Below are 21708 nucleotides of genomic sequence, written 5' to 3'. Positions count from 1 at the left end.
TACGTTACCGCCGTTACATTGTCCGACTGAACTTGAATGGCCTGATTCCAAAGTAGTAGTAATCTGGAGTCTCTACGGAGGAGCTGCGTGTCTCTGTCAGTCAGTGTCTGTGTTCATTGCTGAGGGAAAATGGCGCTGGGGAGCTCCTGGTTCCGCTCATAGTGAAGCCCCACCCCTTCAATGGCGCACGGTCTTCCTGCTTTTTTGTACTGGCTGAGGTAATTTTTATGCTTAAAATGGAGTCAGTTGCCTTTTAAGTCTGTAATACCAGTCTGGGTACTGTGTACACCCGTAGTGTACTGAGACTCAGTTCGTTCCCTCAGAAGCGGTGCATCCGCACTGTGTACTGAGTCTGAAGCCGTGCGTCTCTGTACCCTCATGCCACCATAATGGCTGGGGACCCGCTAACCGGGACGCCGGCTTAGTACTCACCACTCTTCTATCTTCTGGCTCTGTTAGGGGTGGTGGCATGCTTTGGGAATGTACGCTAGCTGTGGTGAAGCTTGCGAATAGTTCCCTCAGGAGCTAGTGTCCAGTCAGCGGGAAACGGAGCCATTAACCCTTCAAGAGGTTGGGCCGTCCCCCCCCCCTTCCCTAAGTCCCACGAAGCAGACAGGCTGATGCCCTCCAGTCCTGCCTTAAAAAATAACAAACATACAAAATAAATGCAGAAAACTCTTCAGGAGCTTCCAATGATGTGACCGGCTCCTCCGGGCATATTTTCTAAACTGAGTCTGGTAGGAGGGGCATAGAGGGAGGAGCCAGCGCACACTTTTAAATTCTTAAAGTGCCCAAGGCGTCTATACCCCATGGTACTAAATGGATTCCCAGTATCCTTTAGGACGTAAGAGATTTTTTTTAAAAAAAATTCATGTCGACCTTGTCCCATGTCGACCTACTCCATGTCGATCTAATGACTGTGTCAACATATTTCAGGTGTCGACCAATAGTGGTCGACCTACTGACTGTCGACTCTATGATCCACACCCCTTGCAATGTCTGGGAAAGATTAAGACACATATGGTCTGGTAAGAAACAATACAATGGTAAAGACTTGAAATGCTTACATCAACGCTTGTACCTATTCTACTACATGTTCTCATCATGGAGAGACGTCAATCCGTGTGACGGTACTGATATGAAATGTTACAGCATCACAATCTTATTACCTGACTGTGTTAGTGCTTTGTAAGAGCCAGTCAATGCTGCAAATAAACTTGATCACATGATTATGTGATTTGTTTTACCTCAGTGCCCCTCCAAGTCGTTCTGACGTAATCAAAGTCACATACTACAAAGGCAGTGATATAGGTCGACATTTTCAGAGTGGTATTAAATGTGGTAACAGTCCATTTAGTTCCATTTATGTCTTCCCTTTCGGACACAGCTAGAGAAAAATGAATTCATTTTAGTACAGAAACATTTATACAGATTTAATACAGGCACTGAATGCAGATTCTCATGTAGACCGACCTTTGAACATTAACTCATGTAGTGAATCTACACAGATACAGATGTACACAGATTTTTAGCTCTTTGAATACTGATCTTCTGTAGCTCTGTGGCAGACAGGCTTTACATGTGTCATGCCTTGAAAAGTAAGGATTTATGAGACACCAGTTTACTTTATTTATACATAGGGAGCAGCTTTTTACTATCTCTATAATACTGATCATATTCCCTTATTGTACAAAGACAATTGCCATCTAAGTTACCAGCGTCTAGTAGGTGGCTACACCAGTGGTTCCCAAACTGTGTGCCGTGGCACCCTGGGGTGCCTCGGGACACTTGCAGGGGTGCCTTGGATTGGTGGTCCAGGACCAACCAAAATTATTTCTGGTCAATGCAATAGGCAAAAACCAGTGCTGGTGGCTGCCGATCATAAAATATGTGGACAAACAGAAGCAAATCTTGTTCCTCACCACATAATGGAACCTAAAGATGACATATAAACACAATTTTTGATTTAATATTTATTTCAAAAATTCTCGCTAAGAAATTTTTGGCTTAGGGGTGCCGTGAATAAAATTCTAATACTCTAGGTTGCCATGATTCCAAAAAGTTTGGGAACCACTGGGCTACACCCTTAGACTAATCTGTAGGATGTGCCGTGTACGGGTGTGGTTCGTTTTATCGACAGTATCTAGGTCGACAATGTTTAGGTCGACCACTATAGGTCGACAGTCACTAGGTCGACATGGATGGAAGGTCGACAGGGTTTCTAGGTCGACATGTGCTAGGTCGACAGGTCTAAAGGTCGACATGAGATATATTTTTTGTGTCGTTTTCTTCGTAAAGTGACGGGATCCCAAATTAGTGCACCGCGTTCGCTCGCCATGCTTCGGGCATGGTGCCTTCGCTCCGCTACCGCTTCGCTCGGCACACTTTACCGTTCCAATCGTAGTCCACGTGGATCGTTAAGTATGAAAAAAATAAAATAAATAAAAAAATGTGAAAAACTCATGTCGACCTTTAGACCTGTCGACCTAGCACGTGTCGACCTAGAAACCCTGTCGACCTTCCATCCATGTCGACATAGTGACTGTCGACCTATAGTGGTCGACCTAAACATTGTCGACCTAGACACTGTCGATCTTCAGACCGGATCGTGGTTCGTTTTATCGACAGTATCTAGGTCGACAATGTTTAGGTCGACCACTATAGGTCGACAGTCACTAGGTCGACATGGATGGAATGTCGACAGGGTTTCTAGGTCGACATGTGCTAGGTCGACAGGTCTAAAGGTCGACATGAGGATTTTTTTTTTGTGTCGTTTTCTTCGTAAAGTGACCGGGATCCCAAATTAGTGCACCGCGTCCCCTCGCATGGCTCGCTTCGCTCGCCATGCTTCGGGCATGGTGCCTTCGCTCCGCTACCGCTTCGCTCAGCACACTTTACCGTTCCAATCGTAGTCCACGTGGATCGTTAAGTATGAAATTTTTAAAAAAAAAAAACTCACGTCGACCTTTAGACCTGTCGACCTAGCACACGTCGACCTAGAAACACTGTCGACCTTCCATCCATGTCGACCTAGTGACTGTCGACCTATAGTGGTCGACCTAAACATTGTCGACCTAGACACTGTCGATCTTCAGACCGGATCCCGTAATGGGTGTGGTTCGTTTTATCGACAGTATCTAGGTCGACAATGTTTAGGTCGACCACTATAGGTCGACAGTCACTAGGTCGACATGGATGGAAGGTCAACAGGGTTGCTAGGTCGACCTAGCACATGTCGACCTAGAAACCCTGTTGACCTTCCATCCATGTCGACCTAGTGACTGTCGACCTATAGTGGTCGACCTAAACATTGTCGACCTAGACACTGTCGATCTTCAGACCGGATCCCTACTTGAATAGTGTGTATTAATTTTACGCAATAATTGTATTTTATGTGTTTAATAAATTCTATTATTTTAATCACTCCTTAATTGTTTTAAAATACAAACCATTTTTTATACATGTTCAGCAAATTCGGCTTACCTGGCCACTAGCTAAGCCAAAACTGTCCCTCTCTATTATCCGGCCATTAACTGGCATCAGAAGCCCCGCCCACTGGTTCCCACAAACCTTTATACATTTACGCAATTAACTAATTACACCCACATAGTGCAGCTGTGTATATTACCTTTGCTGTAGCAAGAAGCAGGATTCATAACCCTACCTGCCCCTTGCCCTAGGAAGTGAGTCCAGTTCTGAGCATCAGAATGTGGCAAAGTACCCTCTTTTATATATATCTATATCTATCTATCTATCTATCTATCTATCTATCTATCTATCTATCTATCTATCTATCTATATATATTTATATGTACTATGCAAAAGTTTTAGGTGTGGAAAAAAAATGCTGCAAAGTCATACTTGTCTACCCTCCCGGAATGGCTAGGAGGCTCCCAAAAATCAAGTGGCCCTCACGGCCCCCCAGAAAGGTGGGCAAGCCTCCCGCTTTCCCCGCAGCTCCTCCACGACCCTTCTCGGGCGTCCGCATCAGAGAACAAGTAGAGGGTCCGAGGGGGTCCGATGACACAATTCGCGCTGAATCGCATCATCGTAGCTCCGCCCCCCACTATACAGCGCCTCTTTTCTCGGCACTGCACAGCGGGGGCGGAGCCACGATGACGCGACCCTGATGCCACGCCCCCGGACTGTCCTCTTCCCTGTCGGCCACGCCCCCCCCGAACAGCCCATCCTGCTGCCGGCCACGACCCCATGCACCTACAACGTTGCCTCCTCCCGGAGGAGAGGGCAGCAAAGTAGGTAAGTATGTGCAAAGTAAGAATGTTTTCAAAAATAGAAGTGTTAATAGTTTGCTTTTATAAATTAACAAAATGGAAAGTGAATAAACAGAAGAGAAATCTAAATCAAACTAGTACTTGCTGTGACTACCATGTGCCTTCAAAGCAGCATCACAGTATCAATTCTTCTAGGTGCGCTTGCACACAGTTTTTAAAGAAACTTGGCAAGGAGGTTGTTTCGTTTCAAAAATCTTGGAAAATTACTGTTACCACAGATCTTCTGTGGATGTAGGCAAAGGGTGGTCACACCAAATACTGATTTGATTTAGATTTCTTTCTGTTCATTCGCGTTGCATTTAGTTAATTTATTAAAGAAAACTATCAACACTTCTGTTTTTAAAAGCAATCTTACTTCGCAACATTTTTTCCACACCTGCCTAAAACTATTACACAGTACTGTATATATATATATCTTACTTTATATCAGGGTTGGACTGGCCCACAGGGGAACAGGGGAAACCACTGGTGGGCCCCACTGCCTGTGGGCCCTCCTCCTTCTCTAGGGATCAGGTTTCAGATTCTATCCTAGTGCACTTGAATTATGCATTATACTTATGTTACATTATACTTCACAAGAATATGGTTTATTATAAATTTACCAAGGGGAACAGAACATGTACTCTGTAATGGTTAGCCAAATATCTGGGGTGTCTGGCCACGCCCCAGTGGAGCCTGGCCACACCCTTAAGCATGGGCCCCTACAACAGTATCCCCCCGGTGGGCCCTTCATGCCCCAGTCCGACACTGCTCTAAATTGTGACTTTAGCTCAGAACTTAAAACAACTGTTTCAGAAGGACCAAATATGCCAAATTTCTTATCACTAGCTCTTCCACCTACTGCTCTGCTTAGTCTATTAATTGAGGATAGGGACAGGAAGCATGAACAGCAGCTCCCGGAGAACTGGGGCATGCTCCCAGCGTGATGAAAACGCATTTCCCATGAGGCCACACCCCCTTTCCAGGTTCCAATATCACTTCAATAAAGTTGGTAAGTATGAACTACGAAATCTGCAGAAACCACTAAGCAAACCAATTTTTGTGGCGAAAGTATAACGAATGTGACAGTCTGCACCTCATTATAAATCTCTGCTGTATAATTGAGAGAACATCTTGACTTGAGTCTCTATTTTGCTTTTGTTTGTCTGAATTATGCAGAAAGTGATGACAGCATTGCATAATTCTTACTGATGTAATTGATTGGCATCGATGAGCCTAGTCCCTTGTTTTTAACATCTATCTTTTTTTTATATATATAATGCAACATAATGTTACATTGAAAATGTGGTGGAAAAACTTCACTGTAATTCATTTCAACTTTGCTTGTGGGAAGAATGATTAGGGTACATTGGTTTTGTGCAGATTTCATTTGTTCTGTGGTTTTTGCTGACTTCCGTCTGTACTTTTTAGCTATGTATTTATATAATAAGGCAGAATTGTTTATTTCCCTTCTCTTTGGATACAACACAAATCTGCTTCTCAGTGTAACACAATCATAAGAAGAGAGCACAGGAAACTAAGATTACCCTAAGAATAAATGAAACAAATAAAATCAAGTTACTTTTCCATACAGAGTGTAGTAATTTAGCTAGCGGTGAATGTGTGTGAATAGAGCAGGGCACAGATGGAGGTTCAGACCGCAGATGCCAGAGAAAGTGGATAAGGGGTAATTGGAACCAATGTTTTCCACCGCCAGTTTCCATACTTTTACTAGTGTTAAAAAATATGACATATTAGTATGGCTTTAGCACAAGTGGTTATATGACCAGTAGCCACAGACTAATTATAGTGCATTATGGGGGTAATTCTGAGTTGATCACAGGGTTGGTTCTATATCGGAGGGGCTGAAGGGACCTTGTGACGTTTTGAGGGGAGGAGCTACGTCAACAGGGGGAGGAGCTACGGGCGAACAGGGTACCCGAAAAGTACCCTCGCGGGCTCGCTTCGCTCGCCACGCTTCGGGCACGGTGGCTCGCTCCGCTCCGCTTCGCTCACCACCTAATTACTAAAGGTAATAGTTGGTGGCGTGGATAGTAGAGGAACTATCCCGCTGGCCTAGCTCCTCCCCCTTGCGTCGTAACTCCTCCCCCTTACGGAAAAGGTCCCTTAGCCCACTTGATTCTAGCATCTACCTTGATCACAGCTTCAAGTTTGTTAGCAATTGGGCAAAACCATGTGCACTGCAGGGGAGGCAGATATAACATGTGCAGAGAGAGATAGATTTGGGTGTGGTGTGTTCAATCTGCAATCTAAATTGCAGTGTAAAAATAAAGCAGCCAGTATTTACCCTGCATAGAAACAAAATAACCCACCCAAATATAACTCTCTCTGTATATGTTATATCTGCCCCCCCCCCCTGCAGTGCACATGGTTTTGCCCAACTGCTAAAAAAATTTCCTGCTGCGATCAACTTAGAATTACCCCCTATGGGCCCAGTTAAAATAAGAATTTACTCACCGGTAATTCTATTTCTCGTAGTCCATAGTGGATGCTGGGTACTCCGTAAGGACCATGGGGTATAGACGGGCTCCGCAGGAGACTGGGCACTCTTAAAAGAAAGATTAGGTACTATATCTGGTGTGCACTGGCTCCTCCCTCTATGCCCCTCCTCCAGACCTCAGTTAGGGAAACTGTGCCCGGAAGAGCTGACATTACTAGGAAAGGATTTGGAATCCAGGGTAAGACTCATACCAGCCACACCAATCACACTGTACAACTCGTGATAACTATACCCAGTTAACAGTATGAACAATAACTGAGCCTCTCTCAACAGATGGCTCATACAATAACCCTTTAGTTAAGCAATAACTATATACATGTATTGCAGAGAGTCCGCACTTGGGACGGGCTCCCAGCATCCACTACGGACTACGAGAAATAGAATTACCGGTGAGTAAATTCTTATTTTCTCTGACGTCCTAGTGGCTGCTGGGTACTCCGTAAGGACCATGGGGATTATACCAAAGCTCCCAAACGGGCGGGAAAGTGCAGATGACTAAGCAGCACCGAATGAGCAAACTCAAGGTCCTCCTCAGCCAGGGTATCAAACTTGTAGAATTTTGCAAAAGTGTTTGAACCCGACCAAGTAGCAGCTCGGCAAAGTTGTAAAGCCGAGACCCCTCGGGCAGCCGCCCAAGAAGAGCCCACCTTCCTCGTGGAATGGGCTTTTACTGATTTAGGATGCGGCAGTCCAGCTGCAGAATGTGCAAGCTGAATGGTGCTACAGATCCAGCGAGCAATAGTCTGCTTTGAAGCAGGAGCACCCAGCTTGTTGGGTGCATGCAGGATAAATAGCGAGTCAGTTTTTCTGACTCTAGCCGTCCTGGAAAAAAGTTTCAGGGCCCGGACTACGTCCAGCAACTTGGAATCCTCCAAGTCCCTAGTAGCCGCAGGCACCACAATAGGTTGGTTCAAATGAAACGATGATACCACCTTAGGGAGAAATTGGGGACGAGTCCTCCATTCTGCCCTTTCCATATGGAAGATCAGATATGGGCTTTTACATGACAAAGCCGCCAATTCTGACACACGCCTAGTCCAAGCTAAGGCCAAAAGCATGACCACTTTCCACGTGAGATATTTTAGCTCCACGGTCTTAAGTGGCTCAAACCAGTGGGATTTTAGGAATCCAACACACGTTAAGATCCCAAGGTGCCACTGGAGGCACAAAAGGGGCTGAATATGCAGCACCCCTGTAACAACGTCCGAACTTCAGGCAGTGAAGCCAGTTCTTTTTGAGAGAGTGCAGGAATCGACCCCCCTGGAATTCCTCTGTAGGGCCTTCCCGGCCACACACCAAGCAACCTATTTTCGCCATATACAGTGAAAAAGTCTTGCTGTCACGTCTTTCCTAGCCTTTATCAGCGTAGGAATAACTGCATCCGGAATGCCCTTTTCCGCTAGGATCCGGCGTTCAACCGCCATGCCGTCCAACGCAGCCGCGGTAAGTCTTGGATCAGACAGGGTCCCTGTTGCAACATGTCCTGACTGAGAGGCAGAGGCCATGGGTCCTCTGAGAGCATTTCTTGCAGTTCCGGGTACCGAGTCCTTCTCGGCCAATCCAGAGCAAAGAATATTCCTCCGTTTATTACAATTCTCAGCCCTTGGGTCTGAGAGGAAAAGGAGGGAATATATAGACCGACTGGAACACCCACGGTGTTACTAGTGCAACCACAGCTATCGCCTGAGAGTCCCTTGACCCAGCGTAAAACCTTTTTTATCTTTTTATTGAGGTGGGATGCCATGTAGTCCACCTGAGGCAGTTTCCATCAATTTGCAAAACTGCGTGAAGACTTCCTGATGAAGTCACCACTTTCCCGGGTGGAAGTCGTGTCCACTCCCGGAATGAACACTGCTGACAGTGCGCTTACTTGATTCTCCGCCCAGCGAAGAATTCTGGTGGCTTCTACCCACGCCACCCTGCTCCTTGTGCCGCCCTGGCGGTTTACATGAGCCCCTGCGGTCTGACTGGATCAAAACCGGTTGGTCGCGAAGCAGGAACTCCGCTTGACTTAGGGCGTTGTATTTGGCCCTTAGTTCCAGGATATTGATGTGAAGGCAAGTCTGTTGGCTTGACCACAAACCTTGGAATTTTCACCCTGTGTAACTGCCCCCCACCCTCGGAGGCTTGCATCCGTGGTCACCAGGACCCAGTCCTGAATGCCGAATCTGCGGCCCTCGAGAAGGTGAGCACTCCGCAGCCACCACAGGAGAGACACCCTGGCCCTGCGGGATAGGGTGATTAACCGATGCATCTGAAGATGTGATCCGGACCACTTGTCCAGTAAGTTCCATTGTCCTTGCATGGAACTAGCCGAAGGGGATGGCCTCGTATGATGCCATCATCCTTCCCAGGACTCGAGTGCAGTGATGCACTGACACCTGTTTTGGTTTTCAATGGATTCCTGACCAGTGTCATGAGCTCCTGAGCTCTCTCTATCGGGAGATAAACCCTCTTCTGGTCTGTGTCTAGGATCATGACTAGGCGAGGCAGATGAGCTGTAGGAACCAACTGCGACTTTGGAATATATAGAATCCAGTCGTGTTGCCGTTTCACTTCCAGAGAAGGTGATACGCTGTCCAGCAACTGCTCTCTTGATCTCGCTTTTATGAGGAGATCATCCAAGTATGTGATAATAGTGACACCTTGCTTCCGCAGGAGCACCATCATATCCGCCATTACCTTGGTGAAATTGGTAATGACAATCCCGTACCGCAATTCTGAGGTACGCTTGATGAGGTGGATAAATGGGGACACGAAGGTATGCATCCCTTATGTCCCGATTCATTTCAGGTATGCAATGACCGCTCTTAGCGATTCCATCTTGAACCTGAACCTTTTCAGGTATATGTTCAGGGATTTTAATTCAATATGGGTCTAACCGAACCGTCTGGTTTCGGGATTATAACATGGTCGAATAATAACACCCTCTTGTTGAAGGAGGGGACCCTTGACCACCACCTGTTGAAGATACAATTTACGAATTGCAGTTAACACTGGCTCCCTCTCTTGGGGGAAGCCCGCCGGGTCCTCGGTGAGGGGGCATCTTCTCACAGTCCAGCCTGTATCCCTGCGATACAATTTCTATTGCCCAGGGATCTAACAGGGAGTGAACCCACTTGTGGCTGAACTTACGAAGGCGTGTCCCCACCGGGCCTAGCTCCGCCTGTGGAGCCCCAGCGACATGCGGTGGATTTTTGTAGAGGCCGGGGAGGACTTTTGTTCCTGGGGACTAGCTGTGTTGTACAGCTTCTTTCCTCTGCCCCCGGCTCTGACAAGAAAGGACGCACCTCAGACTTTCTTGTTTCTTTATTCGAAAAGCTGCATTTAATAATGTCGTGCTTTCCTAGGCTGTGCAGGAATATAAGGCAAAATATCAGAATTGCCAGCTATAACTGTGGAGACCAGGCCCGAGAACCTTTCTCCACACAATCCTCAGCCTTCCATATGCCTCTTAAGTCGGCATCATCTGTCCAATGTATATTCTACAGGACACGTCAAGCAGAAATCGACATAGCTTTTGTCTCTAGGACCCAGTATACTCATGTCCCTTTGGGCATGCTTTATAATTATATATCTATCACTTAAGACAGCATCTTAAAATATTTATATGCATACTAGGGTCTCAATCTCTGCTGATAAGGTACCTGTCCACGCTGCCACAGCGCTATAAATCCATGCCGACACAATCGCCGGTCTGGGTAGTATACTAGAATGTGCACGCTATCTGCAGGATCCCTGAGAATAGCTAGTGCAAACAGGACACCCAAGGGGAAGATTCTCAACACATCCTGGCCCTAGTGGGGAAAGGATACAGCCTGAGAATTCTCTTGTGGGAAGCTGCCGTCTCTTGTCTGGAGATTCCCGCTCTTTTTCCTCATGAGAGGAGGGAAATTTACCTCAGCATTCTTCCCCTTAACATGTGTACTCTCGTGTCAGGGACAGATGAGTCATCAGTGATATGCAAATCATCTTTTATTCCAATAATCATATATTGAATATCTTTTAGCCCTCTTGGCTGTAACTTTGCATTATCGTAGTTGTTATTTTGGATAGTGAACATAGAGAGACTCTGAAGGACTCTGTGACATAGGGACAGACCAGGGTAGATTTCCTTTCTGTTCCCTAACCTTTTGTGCAATAATTTTACCTCAGCACTTACACATATACAAACAGGTGTCGGCGTTGTTGACGGAGACACCCTCCCACACACTTATTCGCTATATCACCTCCTTAGAGGAGCCTTTTACCTCAGACATGTCGACACACACGTACCGACACACCACACACACAGGGGATGCTCTATTTGAAGACAGTTCCCCCACCAGGCCCTTTGGAGAGACAGAGAGAGAGTATGCCAGCACACACCACAGCGCTATATAATACAGGGATGTACACTATACTGAGTGATTTTTCCCCTATAGCAGCTTATATACACAGTTTTGCGCCTAAATTTATGTGCCCCCCCCCTCTCTTTTTTACCCTTTGTGTACCAGGATACTGCAGGGGAGAGCCTGGGGAGCTTCCTTCCAGCTGAGCTGTGAAGAGAAAATGGCGCCGGTGTGCTGAGGAAGAAGGCCCGGCCCCCTCAGCGGCGGGCTTCTGTCCTTTTATGTACTTTAATGGCGGGGGTTAATGCACATATACAGTTTATCAGACTGTATTATGTGCTTTTCGCCAAGTAAGGTAATCTAATTGCTGCTCAGGGCGCCCCCCCCAGCGCCCTGCACCCATCAGTGACCGGAGTGTGTAGTGTGCTAAGGGAGCAATGGCGCACAGCTGCAGTGCTGTGCGCTACCTTAATGAAGACCGGAGTCTTCAGCCGCCGATTTTCAACTTCTCTTCGTTCTTCTGGCTCTGCAAGGGGGATGGCGGCGCGGCTCCGGGACCGGACGACCGAGGACTGGGCCTGTGTTCGATCCCTCTGGAGCTAATGGTGTCCAGTAGCCTTAGAAGCCCAAGCAAGCTGCAAGCAGGTAGGTTCGCTTCTCTCCCCTCAGTCCCACGTAGCAGTGAGTCTGTTGCCAGCAGATCTCACTGAAAATAAAAAACCTAACAAATACTTTCTTTTCTAGGAAGCTCAGGAGAGCCCCTAGGGTGCATCCAGCTCTGGCCGGGCACAGATACTAACTGAGGTCTGGAGGAGGGGCATAGAGGGAGGAGCCAGTGCACACCAGATATAGTACCTAATCTTTCTTTTAAGAGTGCCCAGTCTCCTGCGGAGCCCGTCTATACCCCATGGTCCTTACGGAGTACCCAGCATCCTCTAGGACGTCAGAGAAAGGTTGATTGCAAAAGCAAAATCGTCCTCCAATGGGCAAAACCAGGTATGGCAGATATAACGTGCAGAGAGAGTTATATTTGGCTGGGTTATATTGTTGCTGTGCAGGGTAAATACTGGCTGCTTTATTTTTACACTGCAATTTAGATTTCAGTTTGAACACACCCCGCCCAAATCTAACTCTCTCTACATATGTTACATCTGCCCCACCTGCAGTGCACATGGTTTTGCACATTAGAGGAAGATTTTGCTTTTGCAATCAACCTTGAATTAGGCCCTATATTTCTATTTGCCAGATATCAAAATGAGTCTGCTTTCGGTATTGGATACAATAAATTGGGAGCTGCACTGTGTTGATTCCCAGAGCAACAAAAATAGCAACTCTGCCTGATGGTATAAAAACATGGCGAAGCACAGAAAGTGATTAGAATAAAGCAATGCATTTGGGAGTTGCAGAAGGCATGATCCAATAAAGCATCATAAAGTCATAAGGGCCCTACACACTCGGCGATCTGCCAACAAGCTGCCCGACGGCGGAAATGGCCGACGGGCGACCCGGCGGCGGGGGTAAGGTGACGGGGGGAGTGAAGTTTCTTCACTTCCCCGGTCACTCGGCTCCATAGCAGTGCATGCTAATATGTGCATATGTGCAGTGCATATGTGCATGACAAGAGATTGTCCATATTGGCCTGCATGCATAAGCGACCTGGCACCAACAATTAACGAGCGCGGGGCCGTGCATCGTTAATCGTTAGTGCCTACACACTGCACAATATGAATGAGTTCTCGTTCATTAATGAACGAGAACGTTCATATTGTGCAGTGAAATCTGTAAGTGTGTAGGGCCCATTAGAAAGACACCAAAACCTCTTGATGCAGTGGCATTGAACTTTGTTATGTTCTCAGCAAAATAAAGCATTTCTTAAACATATATTTTTTACCTATTGCTGGCATATTGGAAAGAGCCACATAACTTGAGTTGTGGACAATTCTGATATTAAAAGTTGCTTTAAGTGCAGGTTCATCGAAACATGGGTAGACTGTTCTTGCAGATGCTGGCTCCAGCTCTGATCCAACCAGGACCCTGTGAATGGAAATTGTGAATCAGTATCAGAAGCAGTGAGGCCAAGATCTCATGTATCATCTGCATGACATGTCAGTGTAAGGATCTCTGCCAGATTCCAGTATAACTCTAGGAGCTCCATAACATTTTAAGGTGGGGGGCAAGATATAATTTAATTTTGGTGCCCCTAAATTGCTGAATGCCGCCCATTTAGGGGCAGCTGGACTTAGCAGCCACACCACCTACCTAACAGAGGGGTAAATGTATGAAGCAGTGACAAGAGTGGAGAAATGTGCCATGACAACCAATCAGTTGTAAAGTAACCGTTTATCAAGTGCATTCTATAACATTATACGTAGCAGCTGATTGGCTGCCATGGCACACTTCTCCACTGGCAGACTTTTCCATTCTTATCACTGCTTCATACATCTACCCCAGAGTTATATATACGATAGATAGATAGATAGATAGATAGATAGATAGATAGATAGATAGATAGATAGATAGATAGTCTATCAGTCTATCTATCTGTCTATTTAGAGGGGGTGCTGTGAGGGTTGAGAGAGAAAGGGAGATGAAGGCGCTGAGAGGGAAGAGAAGAGGTACATAATCATATACAGTGAGAAGGGCGAAGGACTGGTCCCAGAGGAGGGGCCAGCCCACAGTAAATAATCACACACTGTAGGCACTGATGCTGGTTGCAGGGCAGAGGATGACCCTGAATGCGGGTGGACAAGGGCTGTGGGGAGGAAGGAGACAGAGCAGCTGGAAAGGGGATTATCTCCAACCAGCTGGTGGTGCACCCTGCAACCCACTACATTCACTGGCGCATCCCCTCCTGAATATAGCTGCAAGAGTAATGCATATAAGCATAGCATGGTGCTGCAAATGGCAATGGTTGCAGTGAAATGCAGGATATTTTTAATACAAGGTAACCTGATTTATTTATTTTTTAGATTATTACACTACAGGCATAATTTTTTTCTTTATTTTCTTTATTTTTTTTTTTTTTTCCCTATTTCATTACTGGGACAGTGGAGGAGATGAAAAGCTATATTATTATATATAATTCAGCTAGCTTTTAACCTGTGTAAAAATGTATGGGTGCAGCTTTTCCCTCCCTATATTAATATTCATGTAATTGATACATTTAATATACTTTATCTACAAAGCTTTTTCTTGTGTATGTGTATTATGCTGTATCATGGTACTTGTTCATATTTATTATGGGATCCGGTCTCTAGGTCGACAAGACTTAGGTTAACAATGTCTAGATCGACCACTATTGGTCGACCCTAAATAGGTCGACATGGTTTCTAGGTCGACATGTACTAGGTCGACATGACAAAAGGTCGACATGAGTTTTTCACCTTTTTGAACTTTTTCATACTTTACGATCCACGTGGACTACAATTGGGAACGGTAACCTGTGCCGAGCGCAGCGGTAGCGGACCGAGGCATCTTGCTTCGCTCGCCATGCGCAGGGACACGGTGCACTAATTGGGGTTCCCGATCACTCTATGAAGAAAACAACACAAAAATTTCTTTAAAAACTCATGTCGACCTTTCTTCATGTCGATCTAGAGTCCCTGTCGACCTAGAACCCATGTCGACCTACTTACTGTCAACCAATAGTGGTCGACCTAGACACTGTCGACCTAAGGCTAGTCTATCTAACATACCACACCCATTTATTATCTAAGGTGGTTTAGATTTGTATGTGTTAAGTAACTGAATGTGCATATTAGTCCCACTTTAGAATATTTATACTAGCTTTGTGCCTTAATATAATTAACTGACATAGGGGGACATTTACTAAGCAGTGATAAGAGCGGAGAAGTGAGCCAGTGGAGAAGTTGCCCATGGCAACCAATCAGCACTGAAGTAACATCTATAATTTGCATACTATAAAATTATACAGAGCTGCTGATTGGTTGATGGGGCAATTTCTCCACTGGCTCATTTCTACGCTCTTATCACTGCTTAGTAAATGTCCCCCAGAGAAAGCTTGTTCTCTGGGAACATTTCATTACACGGCATTATTAAACTATTAGTTTAAATCTGAAATAAACCACTGGTTTAAATTTAATATACACAACCCATACCTCCCAACATACCCATTCCAGGAAGGACAAAATGCTTTCTACCTGAACTTCCCTCTTAATTTATGATTGGAATCACCTGTGTTGAAACACCTTTCTTATCAATTAAATAGTTCAACACAGGTGACGCTAATCATATATTAAGAGCGAAGTCCAGGTAGAGAACATGTTGTCCCTCCTGGAATGGGTCATGTTGAGAGGGATGCACAATCTAATACCCTGCCTCCCCCTTCTTGCCTCAAGCCCCCTTGTCTTAAGTGCCCTCGGCCCCCATAAGGCTTAATCCGGCCCTGAATATACGACAAGAAGTTAGACCATACAGGTCACAGTCACAGATGAACCAAAAGAAATGTGGATGATCTCTTCTGTGAGGCCACGCGCAGTTGTGGTGCAGTTTTTACCATTAAGACACTGCATTACAACAATGTGAACTGTAATGGGAGCAAATTGTGATACCTAGGCTGTGACTGATGCAAAGGAAGAGAGGCAGATTGAGGTGTTCCTATGAGAGTGTGCACTAACTGCTGAGAAGCACCTACAGTATGTCTGCATGCACACAAAGGAGAGATCATGATGCACAAACGGACCAGAAACTAAGGGTATGTACACATGGTGAGATCCTTGCTATGGCCAGTTTTTACTTGCGATTTCCCTTGAACTCCCCAGAGCCCAGATAGCACAGATTTTGACTAACTTTTCTTAAGATATGGACTATGTGTGCTTACGATTTTGGCTTATGTGAGATTTTGGCTTATGTGAGATGTCATTGACATGTGAGATGAACTAGATAGTACACCGATCTAGCAAGGATTGACTTGCCTGCACAGTCTATCTTTTCTTGCGATGCCGACCTGGCGGGACCGCGCATCGGGATCGAATCGGGATCGCAAAGTGACTTTCACCTTGCGATCTGCACTAACTTTTCTTGCAATTTTGACTATATATTCAAAATCCAAAGAAAATATCTCACCGTGTGTACACACCCTAAGGTGTGTCTATTCATGAAGCAGTGAAAAGAGTGGAGAAACAAAAACAGTAGAGAAGTTGCTCATGGCAACCAATCAGCATCTCCCTTACATTTTATAGAATTTACTTGATAAAAGCTTCCTTCAAAGCTGATTGGTTGCCATAGGCAACTTCTCAATGGGTCCTTTTCTCCGCTCATTTTAACTGCTTCATGAATAGACCACTAATTCACTTTAGAGCTGGCGATAATTGAAGTCTGGGCACCACTTTCAATGTCACTCATACAGTAAACCACCACAAATAACAACAATGTACTGTAAGACAGCTTTGGCATCCTCTTACTTTCAAGAATCTAAATTGCAGTCAAAAAAAGGAACCACGGACAAAGATTGCAGAGCTGGCTGTATAGGCTAGATGCGCCCAACCAGGCATGGGTAGCATATACTCCTGGGGACAACAATAACTCCTGGAGACATCGGCAGCATATACGGCTGTTTTACCATTGAAGACAACAGTAACTGCTGGATACAACAGTAGTATATACATATAGGAATATATACAGAGAGAGAGGTTCCTAAGGCGCTGTCTATGCAGCAGCCATACGTATAGCCGAACAACACTCCAAAACTTTCCTCTTACCAAATTAGATAAAGCAATATATACAATTACTGCCACTCTTATATAGTCCCAATAGACATCTTTAGGCGGTCTTACAATTCAATGATACCAGCAACCATGGAATAAAATGACAAAGACAGGTAACATAGTGTCACGCTGAAACACCCTCAGTGAAATAAATGAGGGGAATAACGATAAAGATTTATTTTAAATAGAATGCATCAAATGAGTGTCAGACAGACTGTCCTTCCGACAAGGACATCCAGCGGACACATTACATGGATTACAAGATGGGTTCCATCTGAGGCAAAGGGTGTCTTTGTGCTGCGCTGTATTTCATTGGTTGTCTGGTAGGAAGTTACTTCAGCCATATTTTTATACAGTATGTTTTACATATAATTATTATGCTTCGAAAGTTGGTAAATGTATCACCCTATGAGATTTCTATACATTTTTGAACATGCTGAAAACTGCAGCTGTTCCATCCCGAGAGATAGTGTATAGGAATCCTTAGTGCAAGGTGACATACAGCACGTGCAAAATGTATTTTGTATTTTTATATGTTTTATATACACTTATTACGCATTGAAATTTGTTAAATTAATTTATTAGATTTTTTTACATTTTCTGAAAAGTGCTGCTGTTCCATCCCGAGAGATAGAATATATATAAATTCTTAGTGCAAGGTGACATAAGTGCAAAATGTGTTAGTTCGCATGGTACAGGATACCAAGTCCAGTAAATCTCCATTGCAACCCCCCACGGTAAGCATTGGGACATATCTGCAATCTGACTCTGGCGTATGTGCAGTTGTGCAAACAGCGCCATAGTGTCCATCTGTATTTGGCCGTAAATGCACGCGCTATGGAGTATGCTCAGTGCTATACATGAAAGATCCATCCACAAAACATACTCTTGTATGCAACTCTTATTTGTCCTAATAATATATATATAATATATGGGTGTGGTATGCGTGTCAACAAACTGACCACGGGATCCCGGTGGCGGTATGCCAGCAGGGGGGGCGAATGCAACAAGCCCCTTGCGGGCTCGTTGCGCTCGCCATGCTGCGGGCTCGGTGGTGACCTGCGGTCGCCATAGGTTCTATTCTATATATATTATAACTTACATATATAGAATTTTTTGGACTGAAACATGAAAGTTAATTTAAAAAAACTTTAGTGTAATTATATTAAAAGATACATTTGCGTGTACAGTTTGTATCAAGGACAAAGTGGAACTTTATTCCTCCCCAAATCTTTGAAAAATGCACAGCAGTGCGAACATTTGTATCAAGTCATCTACCCTAAGCAGTCCTAAAGCAACAGCTGATGTGTCTGCACTCAACTCTCTGTATGCTGTATTATTCTTTCTTTCTTTTCTTTTTTTGTCCAGAGCTATAATTTTAAGATTGTGCCATGATTGCTAACATAATTCTTTGTGAGCTAATGACTTTACACCTTGTAGAGTTTTAGTCCCATAAGCCATTAACTATGGATTATTGCACAGTATATCATTAATACAACTCAAAGTAGGCAGTGTTTTATTCTCACGGAACACAGTTTTATAAAATGTAATCTTCACATTTTAGTTTAAAACTTTATTACTATGTGGCATAAAGAAGGATCTTTCAATATCAGAGGATTCTTTTCATACCATAAAATAAACATTTACAGTGCTGTCTTCTACAATTGTTGAAGGATTCCGTGAAATAAGACTGGAGTTTTTATGACAGATGTTATCTATACACACATATATTATTGTCCCACTAATCCCTTCTCTGGGAATGTATGTTAAAAATTCATATAACATTGGGTACTATTGTAAGATCATATCATTATGCGGTTTCTATCCATGCAGAAGAAAAACAATAAACGATATTACTCTATTTATTATAAATACATTGGTAGAGGAGGGCTAGCCCACATGCTTTCTCCTTCCTCATAATTCTCTCAGTTTAGTCCAGTCAGTCCCGATTTCAAATGGTTGGGAGGTACGGTATGTCCCCTTCACTGTTGCTCTCCATGGTGTCTGTAGCATTCAAGTGGTCATTTAAAAAAAGAGAGAATGGGGCAGGGGAAGTCCAGTTCACCGGAAGGGCTGGTCTCTCCCCTTTAACACACAGCCATGCCCCCTTCATGTGCACACACATGCACTTGTCCCAAATCATGTAGGGCTACAGTTGTCAGGTTTATAGTCGCTGCATTTTGGGCAACATTTTGTTTTTCTAGCTACATCATGAGACATCTGCTTGTGGGGGCTCCACATTCTCTACAAAATACAGACTTTCCTGTCTCTGTTATGCTACAGGGTGAGCCACTGGTTCACCATGCTGGTATTTTTGTATTAGGGTCACACTCAAAGTCGCAGGCATCACACAGGCACTGCGGGTAATCCAATAAGTGTTCCTAGTTCACGGACTATGTGTCCAACTGGATTGAAACCAAAGCCTTATCCTCCCATTAATTGCACTTTCATAAAAATGCAGCCATTTGTGACCTCTAATTCTGAAGCAGCAATGAGCTGTCCATAGTGCTGGTAATGACCCTTTCATGCCGAGCCTTTACCCAAGGAATTACTGGTCCTCAGTCATGTATTCTTGTTATAGTAGAGCAATTACATGGATAAGACTGGTACTTAAGAATTCAGCTGTGAGGGGAAAGAAAATTGCTGGAGCCCTACAGTGTGTCTCAGTGCCCAGAGAAAAGCTCCTACATTGCGCTAATTAGGTCTCCGCTCCTGATTGGCTGCCGGTCCGTGAGCTCCGATTGGCTCGCGGCTGGCTCAATAGAAAGAATACACACTGCTGCTCTGTGTGCCTCCGTGGTTGCCTGCCCTGCCGGTGCGCACCGTGTAGGCAGCTGGCCTGTCCCAGCGACCCTCATTGATACCACCCGGGACCCCTCTGGTAAGCTTTGGGGGAGCTATGGGTCGGGAAGGGGGGCCCCTTCCAAGTTTGTCAGTCACGGCCCCATCATTTCTGATGGCAGCCCTGTGCAGAAGAGCATCTCGGAACTCACAGTACATCAAAGCTTGAAGCCAATTGGCTATAGTGGCAGAAGAGCACACTAAGAGGAAGATGTACTAAGCAGTAATAAAAGTGGAGAAGTGAGCAATTGGAGAAGTTGCTCATGGCAACCAATCAGCATTGATGTAACATTTATAATTTGCATACTATAAAAGTATACAGAGCAGCTGATTGGTTACCATGGGCAACTTCTCCACTGGCTCACTTTTCCACTTTTATCACTGCTTAGTACATCTCCCCCTAAGTCAGTTAAGAACAGGAAACTGAGCACAGAGGTACTGGACACTAATGCAGCCATGCCTGTGTCTCTCTGCAGAGCGCAAGGAGACTCTTTGCGCTCGGCCCGCTGCTGGCATTCTGGCGGACGGGATGCCGCTGTCGGGATATGGACAGCCGGCATCCCGACGATCGGTAAATCATACTGAATCCCAGAAACCAATCCACTCTTTCTAAATTACCTCCTAGTTGTACCAACTCCTTGTCTAACACCCACAATAATTCTCTTGATGCTTCTGCCTATCAGTGTCTATCTTGTGTCTATCAGTGGTTTTAGTCTGTGTCCATGTGCAGTTCATGGTAACACAATCTTAATACACAAAATACTTATGTATAAAAAAAATGCAAGGGTTTTTTTCACTTTTAAATACTATTTAATTAAATACATTTACAGCTGCTGTATTTTATCATAGTTCTCTATTTAGAAAATGTGTTTCTTTACCATAGCCACATTAGTAATTATGGAGTTAAAAAAAGGTAAGTCCTCTGACGTGCATAAGTTATGTGCAAATTCAATGCATTAGGCTTCACAAATAATCAGATTATGTGCTCAGATTTCCTTGCAATCAAAGCAAACCGAAACGATTCAGCCCGGCTGATATTTAGTATTTCCAACCTGCCTCTTAACTTGCCGTGCACAGTGTGAAATGACTCTAGCGGAAAAAGCAGAATGGCATGCCCATCAATTGCATAATTTTCAACTATTTAAAATGCCATTTGTTGGAAATGTATAAGCAAAAAACATATCATTACACTGGAAAGTGATTTCCTTCATATTATTCGGCGTGAAGATCCAGCTTCATAATAAAGCAATTATTGTTTAGGAGCCTCTGACTGCTGGTAAATAAGTGTGGAGTTTTTAAATCAAGCCCTCTGCTCCTGTTCAGTGTTTGGAGACTGTAGATAACTGGCATCGGCTCGGACTATCAGTAGCAGCTTCAAACAAGAAGACTACAGGTGAAAACATGCAGAAATCTGATACACATAGCAGGGAAATCCTTTTTTCTGAGATGTACAGTATATGTCACAAGTATAAAATCCAGGAACTCCATACAGTTCATGGAACTTTTTTAAGGTAAATTATGGAAAAGACAATTTATAAAAAACAAAGTTTTATATCCACCATAATCAGGACCAAAGTTATCACTGGAGACCTATGTTACCAAGGTGTAGGTTAAACTAGAAAGGAGATTTATGGTAGACTTACCATGGTTAAATCTCTTTCTGCAAGGTACACTGGATTCCACAGGGAATACATCGGGGTGTAGAGTTGGATCTTGATCCGAGGCACCAACAGGCTAAAGCTTTGACTGTTCCCAGGATGCATTGCACCGCCTCCTCTATAACCCCGCTTCCAGGCACTGGAGCTCAGTTTCGTTAGCCAGTCCAATGCAGTAGCAGGTAAAAGAGACGGTAGATGTTAGTCATATAGAACCACATTCTCACGACAGGAGAAGGGACTAGCGGCTAATGCCATACAAACCCAAAGAAGCTAAGTATGTCAGGGTGGGCGCCCTGTGGAATCCAGTGTACCTTGCAGAAAGAGATTTAACCATGGTAAGTCTACCATAAATCTCCTTTT

The 21708-nt window shown here is 44.6% G+C and overlaps 1 protein-coding gene across 1 annotated transcript in view; it reads right to left on the bottom strand.

The window, feature by feature from the left end:
* Positions 1-21708, bottom strand: part of LVRN (laeverin) — a 273477-nt gene that overhangs the window by 212692 nt on the left and 39077 nt on the right. The window contains exons 2-3 of the mRNA XM_063964163.1: positions 13015-13157; positions 1248-1387 (exon numbers count right to left, since the gene is read on the bottom strand). Of these exons, the coding sequence (XP_063820233.1) occupies positions 1248-1387; positions 13015-13157 (283 nt within the window). The remainder of the gene's footprint in view (positions 1-1247; positions 1388-13014; positions 13158-21708) is intronic.

This window comes from Pseudophryne corroboree, chromosome 1 (genome assembly GCF_028390025.1).
Source record: "Pseudophryne corroboree isolate aPseCor3 chromosome 1, aPseCor3.hap2, whole genome shotgun sequence".
Classification (NCBI taxonomy): Eukaryota; Metazoa; Chordata; class Amphibia; order Anura; family Myobatrachidae; genus Pseudophryne; species Pseudophryne corroboree.
This window is presented reverse-complemented; position numbering and strand designations above follow the sequence as displayed.